At 44.3% G+C, this 19532-nt stretch overlaps 1 protein-coding gene across 1 annotated transcript; it reads left to right on the forward strand.

Moving 5' to 3' along the window:
- Positions 1-2065: 2065 nt before the first annotated feature.
- Positions 2066-19054, forward strand: LOC308302604 (arylsulfatase I-like; the record flags this gene model as incomplete). Its single annotated transcript, XM_080746862.1, has 7 exons — positions 2066-2162; positions 4875-5064; positions 7210-7363; positions 8716-8961; positions 11967-12204; positions 13589-13927; positions 18615-19054. The coding sequence occupies 7 exons, from the start codon at positions 2066-2068 to the stop codon at positions 19052-19054; spliced, it is 1704 nt and encodes a 567-aa protein (XP_080602988.1).
- Positions 19055-19532: the final 478 nt, after the last annotated feature.

The raw sequence follows: 19532 nt of genomic DNA on the forward strand, positions 1-19532 counted from the left end.
TTTTTTTTTTCTGACTTTAGAGAAGGACAGTGCGGTGGTAGCTGCTCACTCCACCCTGGAGTATGAATGAGCCTTTAGTCTTCTTGAGCAGGGAGCAGCAGAGCGCACAAGGGGTTCAAACCGGCAAACCTGGCAGCTTCGCTGTGGTTCTGGGGTGGTGATGATGTCAGAAGGTCCTGGAGGTTCTATGGAGGTTCTGTTTCTGCAGAAAGCAGCAAGAAGAATGAAAGAGGGTATGTACTGTATGAGTGTGTGTGTGCGTGCGTATGTGCGGACCCCCAGGGCCCCCCCAGGGCCCCCAGGCCCCCCCTCTCCACCCTGACACACAGGCTCTCTGTGTAGAACTGGTTCACACTGGAACCAAACCAGCAGCAACTGGGAGTTCAAACGTTACCACGTTTAAAGGGATATTTCACTTTCAAAACAACTTTTGTCATTTAACCATCTAATCAGCCTTTTGGGAACATTTAACATCTAATCAGCCTTTTGGGAACACCCAGGACAGTTTTAGAATGTCTTCATTCAGTATTTAGATATTTGATATTTATTTCCCACCATTTTCCCCCTTCCAGGACCTTCCTATACAAACCCATTATAACTTCAAACTCCATTTAAACCACGATAGATTCAATTAAAACACCTGTCCTTTTTTCTGGTGACTCCTGACACCCTCCGAATACGTGAGCAGGTCATGTTTTTCCGATAACATTTTTTCATTGATTTATATTAATTTATGGGGGAAATGAAAATTATTAAGTACAATAAATATTATAAAAAAATAATTGAAAAAAAGTTATCTCAAAAACACGGCCTGCTCACGTATTCGGAGGGTGTCAGGAGTCACCAGAAAAAAGGACGGGTGTTTTCATTGAATCTATCATGGTTAAAATGGAGATTGAAGTTATAATGGGTTTGTATAGGAAGGTCCTGGAAGGGTGGAAATGAATATCAAATATCGAAATACTGAATGAAGAAATTCTAAAACTCTTCAGGGTGTTCCTAAAAGCCTGATTAGATGATAAAATGACAAAAAGTTTTTTTGAAAGTGAAATATCCCTTTAAGCTTGATTCCTGCCGGACACAAAAACGATATGTGGGCGTTCACATCAACTATGGTGGTGTGGACGCTGACATCACTATGACATCACTATGTCGGTGTGGACGATGACATCACTACCATGGAAAACTATTTTTTTTTATCGTTATCGTGCCGAGTGGGAAAGGACTCATACATTAAATTAATTATTAACACTTATAAATCTTTTATTTTAATCTTTGACTGCTGAGGCAGACTTTAGCATCGGCTGTGGGTGTATAGCTGAGGTAGAGGTGTGTGTGTGTGTGTGTGTGTGTGTGTGTGTGTGTGTGTGTGTGTGTGTGTGTGTGTGTGTGTGTGTGTGTGTGTGTGTGTGTGTGTGTGTGTGTGTGTTTTGGGTAGGGGGTAGAGGTACTGTAGATTTAAGTGCGTGGGGGTTTCGTGTGTGTGTGCGCACGCACACGTCCGCTTGTATGAGAGTGTGTGTGCGTGCATGCGTGTGTGTGTGTGTGTGTGTGTGCGTGCATGCGTGTGTGTGCTGGGGTCTTGTTTCAATGAGTCCAGGCATTCAGCCAGGCAGAGGGGGGGGGGGCGGGGGCGGGGCTGAAAGTGAAGAAATGTTTTCAAGGTGAAAAACCTGAAACATTTGGAGAGGCTCAGCAAGCAGCAGCAGCAGCAGGGACTCTGATCACTGATAATGATCTTTATATCTATCATAGACGCTCTGATTACTGTTAATGATCTTTATGTCTGCCAGTCTGACATGGTTAGATTAGATGCTTCTGCTTAGAGAAGCTGCTTTCTGTGGAAGATTTTCACTAAGATAACTTTAGCTTTTAATCAGTTTCATCTTCAGCAAAAACACCGGTCATCATTTCTGCCATGCTTTAGACGCGGTTGGACAGAGTAGGCTGTGTGTGTGTGTGTGTGTGTGTGTGTGTGTGTGTGTGTGTGTGTGTGTGTGTGTGTGTGTGTGTGTGTGTGTGTGTGTGTGTGTGTGATGAAGCGGTAGCCAGCCAGACAGACATCATGACAGCTCCCGTCCTAACAGGCTTCTCGGTGATGAGTCTCCTCAGTCTGGGGTACCTGAGCTGGGACTGGGGGGGTCCCAGCAGGGACTTGGGGGGTCCCAGCAACCAGCTGGACAACAACGAGCCTGGTGGACACCACCCTGGAGGAGACAGGTCGGTGCAGTTTGCATATTTTGTGTGTGGCTGTTCATTCATTTCATGGCTATGAAAGGGAAGGTGTACAAGACGTTGTGAAACCAGCTGTGTTGTACGGTTTAGACACGCTGAGGAGAAGACAGAAAGCAGAGCTGAGGGAGCAGAGACTAAAATGTAGAGATAATGAGTGAGATGGTTTGGACATGTACAGAGGAGGGATAGTGAGATGGTTTGGACATGTACATAGGAGGGACAGTGAGATGGACATGTACAGAGGAGGATAGTGAGATGGTTTGGACATGTACAGAGGAGGGTAGTGAGATGGGTTGGACATGTACAGAGGAGGGACAGTGAGATGGTTTGGACATGTACAGAGGAGGACAGTGAGATGGTTTGGACATGTACAGAGGAGGGACAGTGAGATGGTTTGGACATGTACAGAGGAGGACAGTGAGATGGTTTGGACATGTACAGAGGAGGGACAGTGAGATGGGTTGGACATGTACAGAGGAGGGACAGTGAGATGGGTTGGACATGTACAGAGGAGGGACAGTGAGATGGGTTGGACATGTACAGAGGAGGATAGTAAGATGGACATGTACAGAGGAGGACAGTGAGATGGTTTGGACATGTACAGAGGAGGGACAGTGAGATGGACATGTACAGAGGAGGGACAGTGAGATGGGTTGGACATGTACAGAGGAGGGACAGTGAGATGGTTGGACATGTACAGAGGAGGGACAGTGAGATGGTTGGACATGTACAGAGGAGGGACATTGAGATGGTTTGGACATGTACAGAGGAGGACAGTGAGATGGTTTGGACATGTACAGAGGAGGGACAGTGAGATGGGTTGGATATGTACAGAGGAGGGACAGTGAGATGGACATGTACAGAGGAGGACAGTGAGATGGTTTGGACATGTACAGAGGAGGACAGTGAGATGGTTTGGACATGTACAGAGGAGGGACAGTGAGTATTATGGGTAGAAGGATGCTGAGGTTGGAACTTCCAGGCAGGAGGCCTAGAGGAAGACCAAGGAGGAGATTTATGGACGTTGTGAAAGAAGTGAAATGAAGTTAGTCTCTGTGAAAGAAGAGGATGCAGAGGACAGGGTGAGATGGAGGCCCCTGAAGGGAACAGTGCTTTAATGTGCTTGAAGATTGATAAATACAAATTTGTAAATTATTGTCTGTGGACTTCTGTAATTCTGCCATTTTGCTTTGCCTCACGTGCGTTTTTGTGAGCTGTAAATTTTTGTGCTGATATTTCTGGTGAAGTACCGTGGATATGTTTCATAGTTGTGATGTACAGTAGTTCAGATATAGTTTTAGTTGTACATCTCAGGGTTTCCTAAAGTGGGAGCCATGGCACCCTAGGGTGCCTTGATGCCAGTCCAGGCCAGGGTGCCTCAGAATACTTTGATCATATTCAGACAATAAGGGTGTTCAATAGCACATACAGTATTTATGCCAAAATCAAAAAACAAAAAAAATGGAGTTAAGAGGTTTTGGCCAGACAGTGATGAATATACAGTAGGATCTCAACATCTCTATAGCATTGAGCCTGACATGATGGGATTATCTCCATACGGGTTCCTAACCTTCTGCCCCGAAACGTTCTTAACAGTGAGCTTGTAGATTCAGTGGTTACATTTACAAATGGCAAAACCGGTGTGTGTTTTGTAAAACCTTGCTTTTATTTCAGTTTTGGTTATTTGCTTGGTTTCGGTCATAACTCTAATAAAGCTACTTTGGGGTCACAGGTCACTGTGGGGTCAGAGGTCATATCTCTAACCCAGTGTTTCTCAACCTTTTTTCTGCATGTCACACTTTTCATGTCCCAAGAATCCATGGTCACACCAACATAATACAGGGGTGTAAATATCCTCACTGTCGGGAAGAAACCTTGTATCTCCAAGTTTCAAATTTGTACGTTTCTTCGCAAAGCAAAGCCCTGCTTCATCATACAAGGCTGTCGCACAACAGTAGTGAAAACAGCAGATCTACAAGCACACAACGCCTCACACCGGGGGGGCGTTGTGTGCTTGTAGATCGTCTGTTTTCATGATAAATGATAAATACAATACTGGCTTTCAAGCAGTTTCAAGGGGCAAACTTGATCCTTCTCAGGGGCACAGCAAAGGTCCCCAGGACCAGTGGTTGAGAAACACTAACCAGTCTGTTTGAGGTCACAGGTCATAACTAACCAGTCCTCTCTGAGGTCACAGGTCATAACTAACCAGTCCTCTCTGAGGTCATAGGTCATAACTCTAACCAGTCCTCTCTGAGGTCATAGGTCATAACTAACCAGTCCTCTCTGAGGTCACAGGTCATAACTAACCAGTCCTCTCTGAGGTCATAGTTCATAACTAACCAGTCCTCTCTGAGGTCATAGGTCATAACTAACCAGTCCTCTCTGAGGTCATAGGTCATAACTCTAACCAGTCCTCTCTGAGGTCATAGGTCATAACTAACCAGTCCTCTCTGAGGTCATAGGTCATATCTCTAACCAGTCCTCTCTGAGGTCACAGGTCATAACTAACCAGTCCTCTCTGAGGTCATAGGTCATAACTCTAACCAGTCCTCTCTGAGGTCATAGGTCATAACTAACCAGTCCTCTCTGGGGTCATAGGTCATAACTAACCAGTCCTCTCTGGGGTCATAGGTCAGCGGTCCATCCTCCTCCTCCTCACATCATCTTCATCATGACAGACGACCAGGGCTTCAACGACATCGGTTACCATGGCAGCGACGTGGCCACGCCCACTCTGGACCGCCTGGCCGCAGAGGGAGTCAAACTGGAGAACTATTATATCCAACCCATCTGTACCCCGTCACGGAGCCAGTTCATCACTGGAAGGTAAGATCTATACCCATCTATACCCATCTGTACCCCTTCTAGAAGCCAGTTTATTACTGGAAGGTACTTATTAAACCATCTGTACCCCGTCACGGAGCCAGTTTATCACTGGAAGGTACTTATTAAACCCTCTGTACCCATCTGTACCCCGTCACGGAGCCAGTTTATCACTGGAAGGTACTAATTAAACCATCTGTACCCTTCTAGGAGCCAGTTTATTACTGGAAGGTAACATATGTACCTTCTAGGATCAGTTTATTACTGGAAGGTTGTAACTGTTACATCTCTACATGAAGTCAGAGTATCACTGGTTAGAACTATTACAGAGTTACCACAACCATTCCAGAGTGTTGATAGTGTATGTGTAAGTGGTTAGGGTTAAGGTTATTATAGAGTTGATAGTGTACTCATGTACTGTATGTGTAAGTGGTTAAGGTTATAGAGTTGATAGTGTACTCATGTACTGTATGTGTAAGTGGTTAAGGTTATAGAGTTGATAGTGTACTCATGTACTGTATGTGTAAGTGGTTAAGGTTATAGAGTTGATAGTGTACTCATGTACTGTATGCAGGGTTGTTAAGTAACGGATTACATGTAACGGGATTACGTAATCAGATTACAAAAAAACAGGTAACTTGTAAAGTCTCAGGTTACATTTTAAAATGTGTAATCTAGATTACAGTAACGGATCTGAATAATGGGGGTTACATGCTGGATTACATTCTCCCCTTGCCCTCATCAATTTTACAAATAAGTTATAACTTATAATGCCAAACAATAACATAATCAACTCGAATCAGCGTAAAGTACTGCCACTTTGTTTAAGTAAAGTTCTGTTGTCCTTTTCCTAATTTCATAGGCTCAATATTCTTGTCTAGTTATCAATTGTAAAACTTGTTTTATTTAATTAAAGAGAGTTTTGCTAAAAAGTTATCCAAAAGTTTTGAAAGTAACTAGTACCTGTAGTTACTTTTTAAATTGTGATAATCAGATTACGTTACTGACTACATTTTCTTTGCAAGTAACTTGTAACTGTAGGGGATTCCTTTTTAAAAGTAACCCTAACAACCCTGACTGTATGTGTAAGTGGTTAAAGAGTTGATAGTGTACTCATGTACTGTATGTGTAAGTGGTTAAGGTTATAGAGTTGATAGTGTACTCATGTACTGTATGTGTAAGTGGTTAAGGTTATAGAGTTGATAGTGTACTCATGTACTGTATGTGTAAGTGGTTAAGGTTATAGAGTTGATAGTGTACTCATGTACTGTATGTGTAAGTGGTTAAGGTTATAGAGTTGATAGTGTACTCATGTACTGTATGTGTAAGTGCCCGTGGGATGTGTGTTTTTATGGCTCTAACATTTTTGATTGAATGCTTTATTAGTCATAAATGTAAACATCACAGAGGAACAGTCAGACTTTTAGTCTAAAAGGATTTAACACCCAAAATGTCCTGGAGACTTGTTTCCATTGTGGTCCTATGTATTACATTCAACAACATGAACAACATTCACTAGAAGGACAATATCAGTCAGGAGTTTGACGTTCAGTGGTTTTATGCACTGTAGGAGGCAGGCATTTTAGTTTGAAGTTCTGTAGTTTTATGCACTGTAGGAGGCAGGCATTTTAGTTTGAAGTTCAGTGTCTGCTCCAGAAGTGTTCTAATATACATATCAGGTATCAATCAATCAATCAATCAATCAATCAATCAATCAATCAATCAATCAATCAATCAATCAATCAATCAATCAGTCCATTCTAATGATGATGTGTTGTGTAGATACCAGATACACACAGGGTAATGTTTATGTGTTGTACAGAACATGTGTATTGTCTATTACATTTAATTGTGTATTGTTGTGTGTTGTTGTGTAGGTATCAGATACACACATGGTAATGTGTATGTGTGTTGTGTGTTGTTGTGTGTATTGTTGTGTAGGTAGGTACCAGAATGTGTATGTGTGTTGTGTGTTGTTGTGTGTATTGTTGTGTAGGTACCAGATACACACAGGGTAATGTGTATGTGTGTTGTGTATTGTTGTGTGTTGTTGTGTAGATACCAGATACACACAGGGTAATGTTTATGTTTTGTACAGAACATGTGTATTGTCTAATACATTGTGTATTGTTGTGTGTTGTTGTGTAGGTACCAGATACACACAGGCCTCCAACACTCCATCATCCGGCCCAGCCAACCAAGCTGCCTCCCTGAAGGTCATGTGACCTTACCTCAGAGGCTCCAGGAAGTGGGTTACGCCACGCACATGGTGGGCAAGTGGCATCTAGGGTTTTATAAGAAGGTAAGGACACATGGCATCTAGGGTTCTATAAGAAGGTAAGGACACATGGTGGGGAAGTGGCATCTAGGGTTCTATAAGAAGGTAAGGACATGCTGTCACTAACCAGAAGGTATGGACACACTGTCACTAATAACCAGAAGGTATGGACATGCTGTCACTAACCAGAAGGTATGGACACACTGTCACTAACCAGAAGGTATGGACATGCTGTCACTAACCAGAAGGTATGGACACACTGTCACTAACCAGAAGGTATGGACACACTGTCACTAACCAGAAGGTATGGACATGCTGTCACTAACCAGAAGGTATGGACACACTGTCACTAACCAGAAGGTATGGACACACTGTCACTAACCAGAAGGTATGGACATGCTGTCACTGATGACATAACTTCCTCATTTAGTCCTCTAAAAACTATGACCAGAAATGTTGGTCGCCTTCCTTTTTTCACTGAAGAAAACAACATAAAAACTAAATCTAAACTAACTCTGAAGAGGTGACAATTTTGTCAATAAATAAAACCTAGACTAAAATGTTAGACGGTCATTTTATGCTTGTGTCACACTCCGAAAATAGTTCATCTACAAGCTCACATGTAGATCGTCTATTTTCATCACCAACTATAGATTTTGTCGACTATAATCTTATATTTAGTAAAGGTGTTATGTTTCAAAGTGAACACTGGTACTGGACTAAGATACTAACCAAATGACTCCAACTAGAATAGAAAAACTGATTTTGTTTGATTAATGACATCTAAAATAAGCTAACTGTATTGAGTGTTTATATAAAAACTAACTAAAATCATAAAGAAATGCCCTTAGTCTTTGTCCAGAATCCAATATTTCATTATTTTGAATCTCGCCCCTGCCTACCGCACTTTATATTAGTGGTTCTCAACCTGTGGGTCTGATTAACTTAATGTGCAACATTGTTTTCTCACTTAACAGTAAACAAACCAACATACAGTTTAAGTGTATAGAGGGTATCTGCACATTTCTAAACTGACAATTTAAGGACTTTTTAATACCTTTAAAATGACTAATTAAACATTGGCCAAATTGTCAAATATTAGAGGCAGAAATTTTTAAAATAGCTGCTCTACATGCTCACAACGCCTCGCGTTGCGAGGCGTTGTGAGCATGTAGATCTGCTATTTTCACAATAGAACCGTGTTATACAAAATGTAATTCCTCAACTCTTAGTGCTCGTCAGGGTGGGGGGGTCCCCAGTTAAAATATGATTATTTTGGGGGTCGCGGCCTGAAAAGTTTGAGAACCACTGCTTTATATTACAATAAAAAAGGACGGCTAATAAAACAATATGTCTGTGTGTCTGTCCTCATAAAGGAGTGTCTCCCCACGCGCAGAGGCTTCGACTCCTACTTCGGCTCCCTGACGGGCAGTGTGGACTACTACAGCTACAAGGCGTGTGACGGAGCCGCTCTGTGTGGCTTCGACCTGCACGAGGGGGAGAGCGTGGCCTGGGGGCAGGGTGGGACCTACTCCACCCACCTCTACACCCAGAGGGTCCGCAAGATCCTGGCCAAGCACGACCCGCACAGCCAGCCTCTCTTCATCTACCTCAGCTTCCAGGTTAGTATCAAGGATTTTTTTTAGAAGGAAGAGACTCCAACGTCATTTTCGCTATCTTGCAATTCCAACCGGAAGATTCGTCACACCATGGGTGCCAAACTGCAGCCAGAAGTTGAGTAGAATGCACTGGAGTCAGTGGAAGTTCAGTAGAACGCACTGGAGTCAGTGGAAGTTAAGTAGAATGCACTGGAGTCAGTGGAAGTTCAGTAGAATGCACTGGAGTCAGTGGAAGTTAAGTAGAATGCACTGGAGTCAGTGGAAGTTCAGTAGAATGCACTGGAGTCAGTGGAAGTTAAGTAGAATGCACTGGAGTCAGTGGAAGTTCAGTAGAATGCACTGGAGTCAGTGGAAGTTAAGTAGAATGCACTGGAGTCAGTGGAAGTTCAGTAGAATGCACTGGAGTCAGTGGAAGTTGAGTAGAATGCACTGGAGTCAGTGGAAGTTCAGTAGAATGCACTGGAGTCAGTGGAAGTTCAGTAGAATGCACTGGAGTCAGTGGAAGTTCAGTAGAATGCACTGGAGTCAGTGGAAGTTCAGTAGAATGCACTGGAGTCAGTGGAAGCCTGTGGATCATGAATAAACACTATTTCTGAACAATTCAGACCTTTATAACATACTCGGCTCAGGAAAATAAAAGAAGACATGTCACATATTGTTTTGTGATGTTCGATGTGTACGCTGTATAATTTTATAGAGGTATCTAAAGAGCACAATGTGTTTCTAAATGTGCCAAGTATCACAAGACTATCCACCGTTTCCTGTCTGGGAACCAAATCTTGCGATAATTCAGAGACAGAAACGATTCATATGTACTGTTATTATTATTATTGCGACCGTAGGTCGCATTTACTACCAAAACCTCCACCGGCTGTCTGTGAGTGAGTGAGTGAGTGAGTCAGTCAGTCACACGTCACACGTCACACTTTTGCCCTGCTCATATCTCCACAACCGTTGCCCCCATCCATGCCAAATTTTGCACACACACTCCTTGACTGCCAAACTACAACCTCCAAGGACCCCCGGAGCCCCCCCCCCCCCAGATGTAAAAAATGACCAAATGTGCTCACACGTCACACGTCACACTTTTTCCCTGCTTATATCTCCGCACCCGTTGACCCGATCCATGCCAGATTTTACACACACACTCCTTGCCTGCCAAACTACAACCTCCAAGGACCCCCGGAGCCCCAGGGACCCCCAGGTCCCTGGGGGACCCCCAGATGTAAAAAATGACCAAATGTGCAAAAATGACCACCCCAACGGGGCTGCTCACGGGGAATTCCCGGGGACCACCCACTCCTGGTGCTCCAGAACGGATGCAAAAGTGGTGGCGCCCCCAGTGGAGGACCCCCTGCCACTGCAGCGCACATAAAATGCCGTAACTCGGCCTAGGAGCGTCCGGGAGAGCCGGGGCCGGTACCTATTCGTCCGCCAAGGCAACGCGGAGACCCCACCCCTCATTTCTCACATGGCCCTATTCTAGCGCCACCTTCAGGCCGATTTTTAAAACACATTTTTGGACACTGCTCCTACAGTTTTTGCCCTAAAATCACAAATATCACTACACAGCATGTCTACACTCATGTCATCAACATGGATCAGGAAGATTTTGGAAAAACTAATTGTTGCCCTATTTGTGGAGATAAGCCACCTACGGTCGCTTATCTCCCGATTAGGGAGTCTTACTGGTTATTTAATTTTCATATTATGTACTGTGCACATCGAAAAGCAAGTGATTGTTTAAAATATCTGTGCTATGTTTTCTTTTATATTCCTGAACAGATTATATGACAAAGGTCTCAGTGGTTCATAAATAGTGTAGCTGGTCCAGCTCAGCTCTATTCACTATCCTGCATCCAGTGTGAGTTTTGGCACCCATGGTGAGCGGCACTGCCCGGTGGTCACATGTTTCCCATCCTCCTATCCTTGGTTAGTATAAAGCCCGTAACATAGTCGGGTCCGCGGTGGAAGGCTTTACACCGCGGTGTAGTGCTGTGTAGTCTTTTTGAGTCATAAAATTACAACGTTAACGCTCAAAAAGACTACACGGCACTACACCGCGGTGTAAAGCCTTCTACCGCGGACCCGACTCTGATACGGGCTTAAGACCCCCACCGCCAGTGGGGCGGCAGGGGCTCAGGAGGTAGAGTGACCGCTTGGCAATGGCAACCGAAAGGTTCCCAGTTCGATCCCGGGTTCCCCCAGAGTTAGTGTGAAGGAGTCCTTGCATGGTTTCCTCTGCCATTGGTGTATGAATGTGTGTGTGAATGGGTGAATGTAATGAATGTGCGTGTGAATGGGTGAATGTAATGAATGTGTGTGTGAATGGGTGAATGTAATGAATGTGCGTGTGAATGTAATGAATGTGTGTGTGAATGGGTGAACTAATCTACTTTATGTAAAGCACCTTGGATAAAAGGCGCTATATAAATGCACCATTTACCATTTACCAGCCCCTGTTCAGCTCCCTCAGCTTCCAATCCAGGTACATAGGACCGAACCAGTGTTGATTTTTCGTCGACTAAAACTATGATGAAAAATCTTCATCGACTGCGTTTTTTTCACTGACGAAAACTAAATAAAAACTAAGTTGTGATGACTAAAACTAAGACTAAATATATTGACAATTTTGTCAACAAAATAAAAACTAGACTAAAACGTTAGGGAGGGACTGGTGGAGAAGAGAATTTTATGTTTGGTTGCTCTCATGTTTTGCGTGCTGAAAATACCAGATCTACAAGCTCATAACGCGTCGCAGTGCGATGCGTTGTGGGCTTGTAGATCTGCTATTTCCAGCACGCAACCAAGTGTAAAATCAGTCATTACGATGCCATCAAGGCCTGCCAAAATACATTTCAGTTGACTAAATCAACTGTAGATTTAGTCGCCTAAAATCTTATATTTAGTCGACTAAAATTAGACTAAAACTAAAACTTTTCAGGTGACTACATTTCGACAAAAACTAAATGACATTTTATTCAAAAGACTCTGACTGTGTGTTGCAGGCGGTGCACACCCCCCTGCAGTCCCCGCGTCGCTACATCTACCCGTACCGCGGCCTGGCTAACGTGTCGCGCAGGAAGTACGCTGCCATGGTGTCAGCGGTGGATGAGGCGGTGAAGAACATCACCTACGCTCTGAAGAAGTACGGATTCTACCACAACACGGTCATAGTGTTCTCTACCGACAACGGTGGTCAGCCTCTGTCTGGAGGCAGCAACTGGCCTCTGAGAGGACGCAAAGGTACCATGGGTTAGGGTTAGGGTTTGGGTTAGGGTTAACCCTAACCCGACTGACCTCAATTACACCCGAAAAAATCTGAACTTTCCTTCAGTGTTTTCTCTGTAATCTGTAGTTTTTTTAATTACTAGGCTCAGAAAAGTGCATGCATGTCTAATATATAAGTGCCTGAATGGTCTGGCTCCCCCTCCTCTTATGGAATTCATTCATAAGAAGAGGGACATTGGACGCAGTACTAGGTCAACATCCAGGGGAGACTGTGAAATTGATTTTAGAAAAACTACCTTTAGTAAAAACGTTCTCTCCATAAATGGTTGCCAATATTGGAACCAGCTCCCTGCCTCAATTAGAGAGATCCCACATTTGGTGCTTTTAAAGGGCAGTTGAAGCAATGGTTAAAACGCTCTCACACATGTAACCACCTATAAGAAAATAATTGATGCCTGTACGAATTACTCTGCCAGGTTAGTCTCTCCTGTGTGGTTTTTAACTTACTTCTGGCACTAGTGTAGGCTATACGGTATGTGCGTTGGCTCTCGCCAACGTGCCTGGCACTTTGGCTGACTGGTCAGCGTGCATACCTGGCGTATCGGGGCTCCGGGTTCGCCTCCCGGCCGTGACGCTACATTGGTGGCAGCGGTGCAGAGGGGAAGCATTCATCCCCGGCGGCGGTGCAGGCCTGCCCGGCTAGTAGTCGACGACTGTTCCCCCCTGGTTGTGTTTGCACCCCCCGGTTTCAAAGTCGATCTTAGATCCTGGCCGGCGCGCGTGGTCGCGCTTCCAGATAGAGGGGACGACTGTAGGCTATACGGTATGTGCGTTGGCTCTCGCCAACGTGCCTGGCACTTTGGCTGACTGGTCAGCGTGCATACCTGGCGTATCGGGGCTCCGGGTTCGCCTCCCGGCCGTGACGCTACACTAGGAGGCACCTTGTCGCACTAGGCAAGCAGTTGCGCCAAGCACCTTGTTTTTGTTGTGTTGTTGTTCGCCCTGTACTGTTCTGTTCTTGTTATTGTTAGTCTTGTTTTGTTTCTTGTTTCTTGTTTCTTTTTTTATGTCCTGAGGACAACGGATGAAATCTAGCTTTAAGCTAACTCCGGCTGGTTTACACTAATATTTTTGTATGTTGTATTATGCAATATGTCATTATCTCTGTGTTCATGAACTGGTACTGTCCTGTCTAAATAAACAAATAAAGTAAAGTAAAGTAAAGAGATAATTTTCCTCTGGACGTGCGCATCATCATCATCCAGGGGAGGAGGTGGTTGTAGGGGAGGGTGAACGCAACAACCAAAGTGGTGAATTGGAACGATACATACACAATGTAAAGTAACAGCAAAGGACAAATGATGCTTTCTGAGCCTAATTATTCATTATTATATTTCAGGGACCTACTGGGAGGGGGGGGTGAGGGGTCTGGGCTTCGTCCACAGCCCCCTCCTAAGGAGGAAGAGGAGGGTGAGCAGAGCTCTGGTCCACATCACAGACTGGTACCCCACCCTGCTGGGGCTGGCGGGGGGCAACGCCACCCTGACCCAGGGTCTGGACGGGTACGACGTGTGGGGGGCCATCAGTGAGGGCCGGGAGTCCCCCCGCCTGGAGATCCTACACAACATAGACCCCCTGTACAACCCTGCCAGGGGGGGGTCCCTGGAGCAAGGCCACGGCATCTGGAACACTGCTGTACAAGCAGCCATACGCCATGGAGACTGGAAGCTACTGACTGGTAGGTTAATGTTACTGTTATACTGTTACTATTAATGTTAATGTTAATGTTAATGTTAATGTTAATGTTACATCTGGAACACTGCTGTACAAGCTGCGATACGCCATGGAGACTGGAAACTACTGACTGGTAGGTTAATGTTACTGTTATACTGTTACTGTTAATGTTAATGTTAATGTTAATGTTAATGTTAATGTTAATGTTATTGTTACATCTGGAACACTGCTGTCCAGGCTGCTATACGACATGGAGACTGGAAACTACTGACTGGTAGGTTAATGTTACTGTTAATGTTATACTGTTAATGTTAATGTTAATGTTAATGTTAATGTTAATGTTAATGTTACTGTTAATGTTACTGTTAACTCATTGCATGCCAGGCCCGATAGTCCCGAGATTATTTCAATGTCTTTCCCCGCCAGGCCCGATAATCCCGAGAAAAGAAAAAAAAAAATCAAAAAATTATTTTTTCAAAAAAAAATTTGGACCCCAAAAACTTTAGTAGGCATGATAGCAATCGCGAAATTGCATGTTTAACCCCCATAGCAACCCCATCTTTCAAACATGGCAGCCATCTTTGTTTACATTTTAGGAAAACATAATGGCTGCTATCTCATGAATGCCTGAACGGATTTCCATTCGGATTTTTTTGTTTGAAAGCTGTGAGCAATGTGCAGACACGTGGTGCATTATCTAGGCATGGGTGTGCATGATCCGTGCACTATGAATTACATGGAAGTCTATGGAGACAGAGGCAGGGGAGAGTACGAAGGTATTGTTAAATGGCGGGGAATGTGTTAATGTTATACTGCTACTGTTAATGTTAATGTTAATGTTATACTGCTACTGTTAATGTTAATGTTAATGTTAATGTTACTGTTACTGTTACTGTTACTGTTACTGTTAATGTTAATGTTAATGTTACATCTGGAATACTGCTGTACAGGCTGCCATACGCCATGGAGACTGGAAACTACTGACTGGTAGGTTAATGTTAATGTTACTGTTAAAGGAGTAGTTCACCCCCAAAATGACTTTTTTTCTATTGATTACTCATGCCATGGAGACTTGAGTTCAATAATATGTTTTAGTTTTTGTTGCATTCCTATGACAAAACTTTGATTGCAAGAAATGTACCCCCATTGATTCCGGATGGGGACCCACATCCATTCGGGTCCCCATCCGGAATCAATGGGGGTAAATTTACTATAATCAAAATGTTTTCTTAGGAATGCAACAAATACAAAAAAATATTATTGAAGATAGAACATAGAGCCTAGAGCCTATAGTTTAAATACCTGGGTCACATAATCAGGGATTATCTCTGTGATGATGATGATTCCTCATACTGCGTTCACTCATTCCTGCTTCCACAGTATGAGGTCTGGACTTCAGCAGATAGGCAGCGAGTATGATAAGTTGGCACCGATCGTTTTCTGATCGGGGCCAATCAGTGACTGCGTTTCAACTGCAGTTCGCACAACAAGTGAAAAGCTTAATGATGATGTCCAGTGCCAGTGCTGTAAACTAAATGACAACACGCTGGCACGAAAATGTCACACGTGTACAGATGATGTCAAAATAGTACTTTTTAAAACGTATTACACTCCACTCTATACAGCCCATTTGTGGTGCCGATATAGCAATGCAAAAATGAAGAAACTTCAGGTGGCATAATATGCCACCATTCAAAAATCATCATTATATTCATATATTATATGAATATAATGATGTTTTTTGAATATTTCTGAATCTCCCCAGATGGACCAGTGCAAGTGAAATGTTTGTGATCACAGTAACTACCAACCTTTCATGCTGTACTGAGGCATTTTATGTTTAGATTTATGTGTAGACTTATGGAGTCAAAGAATGGATGAATCATGGCCTTGACACTAAGTTGACAGAGATCACACAGAGTGATACAAGCTTCTGGAAACACCGGAGGAAATGTTTATATGTATGAATGAATGAAAACAGTCTGGAACTGTATATCTCTGTATTGTTGTCTGTTTTATGGACCTATGGTGTCTGGAATAAAGTTTATCATCACCTAGAACCTGTAGAACCTGTAGAACCTGTAGAACCTATAGGAGACAGGAAGCTGCTACTGGGTACCGGGGGCACAGAGTGCATAGAACCTAGCAGAGATGGGAAAAGTGGAACCATAATTCTTTGTACTTCGGGGAACCAGGAAAGTGTAAACTGCCTGAAACCTGCTCATACTAAGTGCATTTTGTTTGGCCATGACACTTTTAAACCAGTCGCAACTGGTAAAAAACTAACCTATCCCAACCCTCCCCTGCCCCTTCTTTGTATATACTGTTTGTTTTAGACTTACTGTCTTCTTTTTTTGTTTTTCTTTACATATCTACTGCATAGTACTGTGTTCTATTTGTCTGTCATTCAATGTTATATGAGATACTTCAATGGTTTCCTGTGGAAATAAGCTTAGTCTTTTCATGGATCTCCTTTTAGTAGACCTTGTACCAGTGAACTGTACCGTCATGAAACTGTACCTTTTCCTATGCAAACTTCTAATAAAGTCTTCAATCAATCAATCAATCAAGTCATTTACAAGTGTTGTTAGGTACAGTATAAATCATGACGACATCACAGCCTGCCAAAATACATTTAGAAGCTTCTCACTGGTCCCTTACTGCGGGTCTCAAAGTGCAAAACAAGTGTAATGATAATATTGTTTTAGTTATGGGTCTGTAAAGGTCCACCAGGAAATGCTACCAATCGACTCCCAAGTGGCCTTGAAATATACTGCTAAGTGGGTTCTGTATGGACGAAGTGTCAGTGTTAGGGGGGGAGGGACCCCATGAAAGTTTCTGTGGATTGACAAATACATGAATTGTAAATTGAAAGTCGACATTACCTGATGAATACACAACGGTACAGAATAAATACCTAGCTGAACATCAGGCTTTCTGCTCTGCCACTATGAAATACCCTCCCTGACCAGATGAGGGCACTACAGGCCACTGATGTTTTTCAAACCTATTTTAGCAATGCGTTTGCATTTCTATGCCTCTTTGTGTTTTCAAACTTTAGTTGTGGAGGGTATATTCAAAAGACTGAGGGCTGTATTTTGATTACCAGTTCCAGCTCTTATGCCTTAACTTAAAGGCCTGTCCATACTGTCTCCAACCAACAAACCTTTCAGGATATGCGAGTGACGTTGTTTTGTAGTTGAACCAGACCTTTCTGACGAAGAAGTTCAGTGGTCTGAGACAGCATGGACAGGCCTTTAAGTTAAGGCATAAGAGCTGCTACTTAAGACAATCAAAATAGAGCCCTAAGACACAAAATTACCACCGTTAACTCATCATAACACTAATAATAATAATGATACTTTTTATTTTATTTATAATATTTGTGTAACTCTTCTACATGTAACATTCATGCTTTGAATCAAGGCCTGGTGGAGACCTGTGCTCGGAAGAGCACTTCTTCTAGTTATTATATAATATTGTCAGTGCAGTACCAACAAAAACATGTTGAAATGTGCTGTTCAGATAAAGCTCACCTTGTACCTTGTCTCCACTGTCCCACCACCACTAGGAGACCCCGGCTATGGAGACTGGACCCCTCCCCAGACCCTCACATTGTAACTCATCTACTCTGTTCCTCCACTAGGAGACCCAGGCTATGGAGACTGGACCCCCCCTCACATTGTAACTTATCTACTCTGTTCCTCCACTAGGAGACCCTGGCTATGGAGACTGGACCCCTCCCCAGACCCTCACATTGTAACTCATCTACTCTGTTCCTCCACTAGGAGACCCTATGGAGACTGGACCCTCCTCAGACCCTCACATTGTAACTACTGTGTTCCTCCACTAGGAGACCCTATGGAGACTGGACCCCTCCCCAGACCCTCACATTGTAACTACTGTGTTCCTCCACTAGGAGACCCAGGCTATGGAGACTGGACCCTCCCCAGACCCTCACATTGTAACTACTGTGTTCCTCCACTAGGAGACCCAGGCTATGGAGACTGGACCCTCCCCAGACCCTCACATTGTAACTCATCTACTCTGTTCCTCCACTAGGAGACCCTATGGAGACTGGACCCCTCCTCAGACCCTCACATTGTAACTTATCTACTCTGTTCCTCCACTAGGAGACCCTATGGAGACTGGACCCCTCCTCAGACCCTCACATTGTAACTACTGTGTTCCTTCACTAGGAGACCCAGGCTATGGAGACTGGACCCCTCCCCAGACCCTCACATTGTAACTTATCTACTCTGTTCCTCCACTAGGAGACCCTATGGAGACTGGACCCCTCCTCAGACCCTCACATTGTAACTACTGTGTTCCTCCACTAGGAGACCCTATGGAGACTGGACCCTCCTCAGACCCTCACATTGTAACTCATCTACTCTGTTCCTCCACTAGGAGACCCTATGGAGACTGGACCCCTCCTCAGACCCTCACATTGTAACTCATCTACTCTGTTCCTCCACTAGGAGACCCTATGGAGACTGGACCCCTCCCCAGACCCTCACATTGTAACTACTGTGTTCCTCCACTAGGAGACCCTATGGAGACTGGACCCCTCCTCAGACCCTCACATTGTAACTCATCTACTCTGTTCCTCCACTAGGAGACCCTATGGAGACTGGACCCTCCTCAGACCCTCACATTGTAACTCATCTACTCTGTTCCTCCTCCACTAGGAGACCCAGGCTATGGAGACTGGACCCCTCCCCAGACGCTGCCGGGCTTCCCGGGGTCCTGGTGGTCCCTGGAGCGCCACAACCGGCAGAGCCTGCAGTCGGTGTGGCTGTTCAACGTGTCCGGGGACCCCTACGAGCGCCACGACGTGGCGGCGCAGCGGCCCGACGTGGTCAAGATGCTGCTGGCCCGCCTGCTCTACTACAACCGCACCGCCGTGCCGGTCCGATACCCGCTGGAGGACCCCCGCGCCCACCCCGACCTCAACGGGGGGGCCTGGGGGCCCTGGCTGGGGGAGGGGGAGGAGGTGGTGGAGGAGGAGGGGTACGTCCCCCACCGCAGGATGGACAAGATGAAGGACGGCAAGAAGAAGCTCAGGTTGATCAAGAGCAAGGCTTTCTTCAGGAGACTCAACGCTAGGATGATGTCCAACAGGATATAGTCTCTCAACGCTAGGATGATGTCCAACAGGATATAGTCTCTCAACGCTAGGATGATGTCCAACAGGATATAGTCTTTCTTTAGCTGCAAATTGCAACACTAGATTTCTTTATAATTGGATGAATCTAGGGTTGCAATACCTCCCATAGGCAGCCAATGCATCAAATGTTTTTTTTTGCTATCTGATTGTATTAAACAACGTCAAACTCACCAATATTGGGGCTCTATGGAAAGCTTGGAATTTACACTTGCTATCTGCAAAGTGTTTGTTTCATAAAAATCCACAGTAAACATGTTATGAGCCAGTTTCTATTAAGAAATTGGCTTCAGGTGATTATTTTGTCTAAGTCCTGGAGTTTGGAAGCGCTCGTGGAAAATCGCTCAACGGTCCTGTGATCACCTGGTTCTAAATGTCACATAATGCAGGAGGCAGCGGGACGTTGCGTTATAGAAGACGAGCGCTTCCGAAGTTCAACACT

The sequence above is a fragment of the Nannobrachium achirus genome (genome assembly GCF_963921795.1).
Source record: "Nannobrachium achirus genome assembly, chromosome: 17".
In the NCBI taxonomy this organism is placed as follows: domain Eukaryota; kingdom Metazoa; phylum Chordata; class Actinopteri; order Myctophiformes; family Myctophidae; genus Nannobrachium; species Nannobrachium achirus.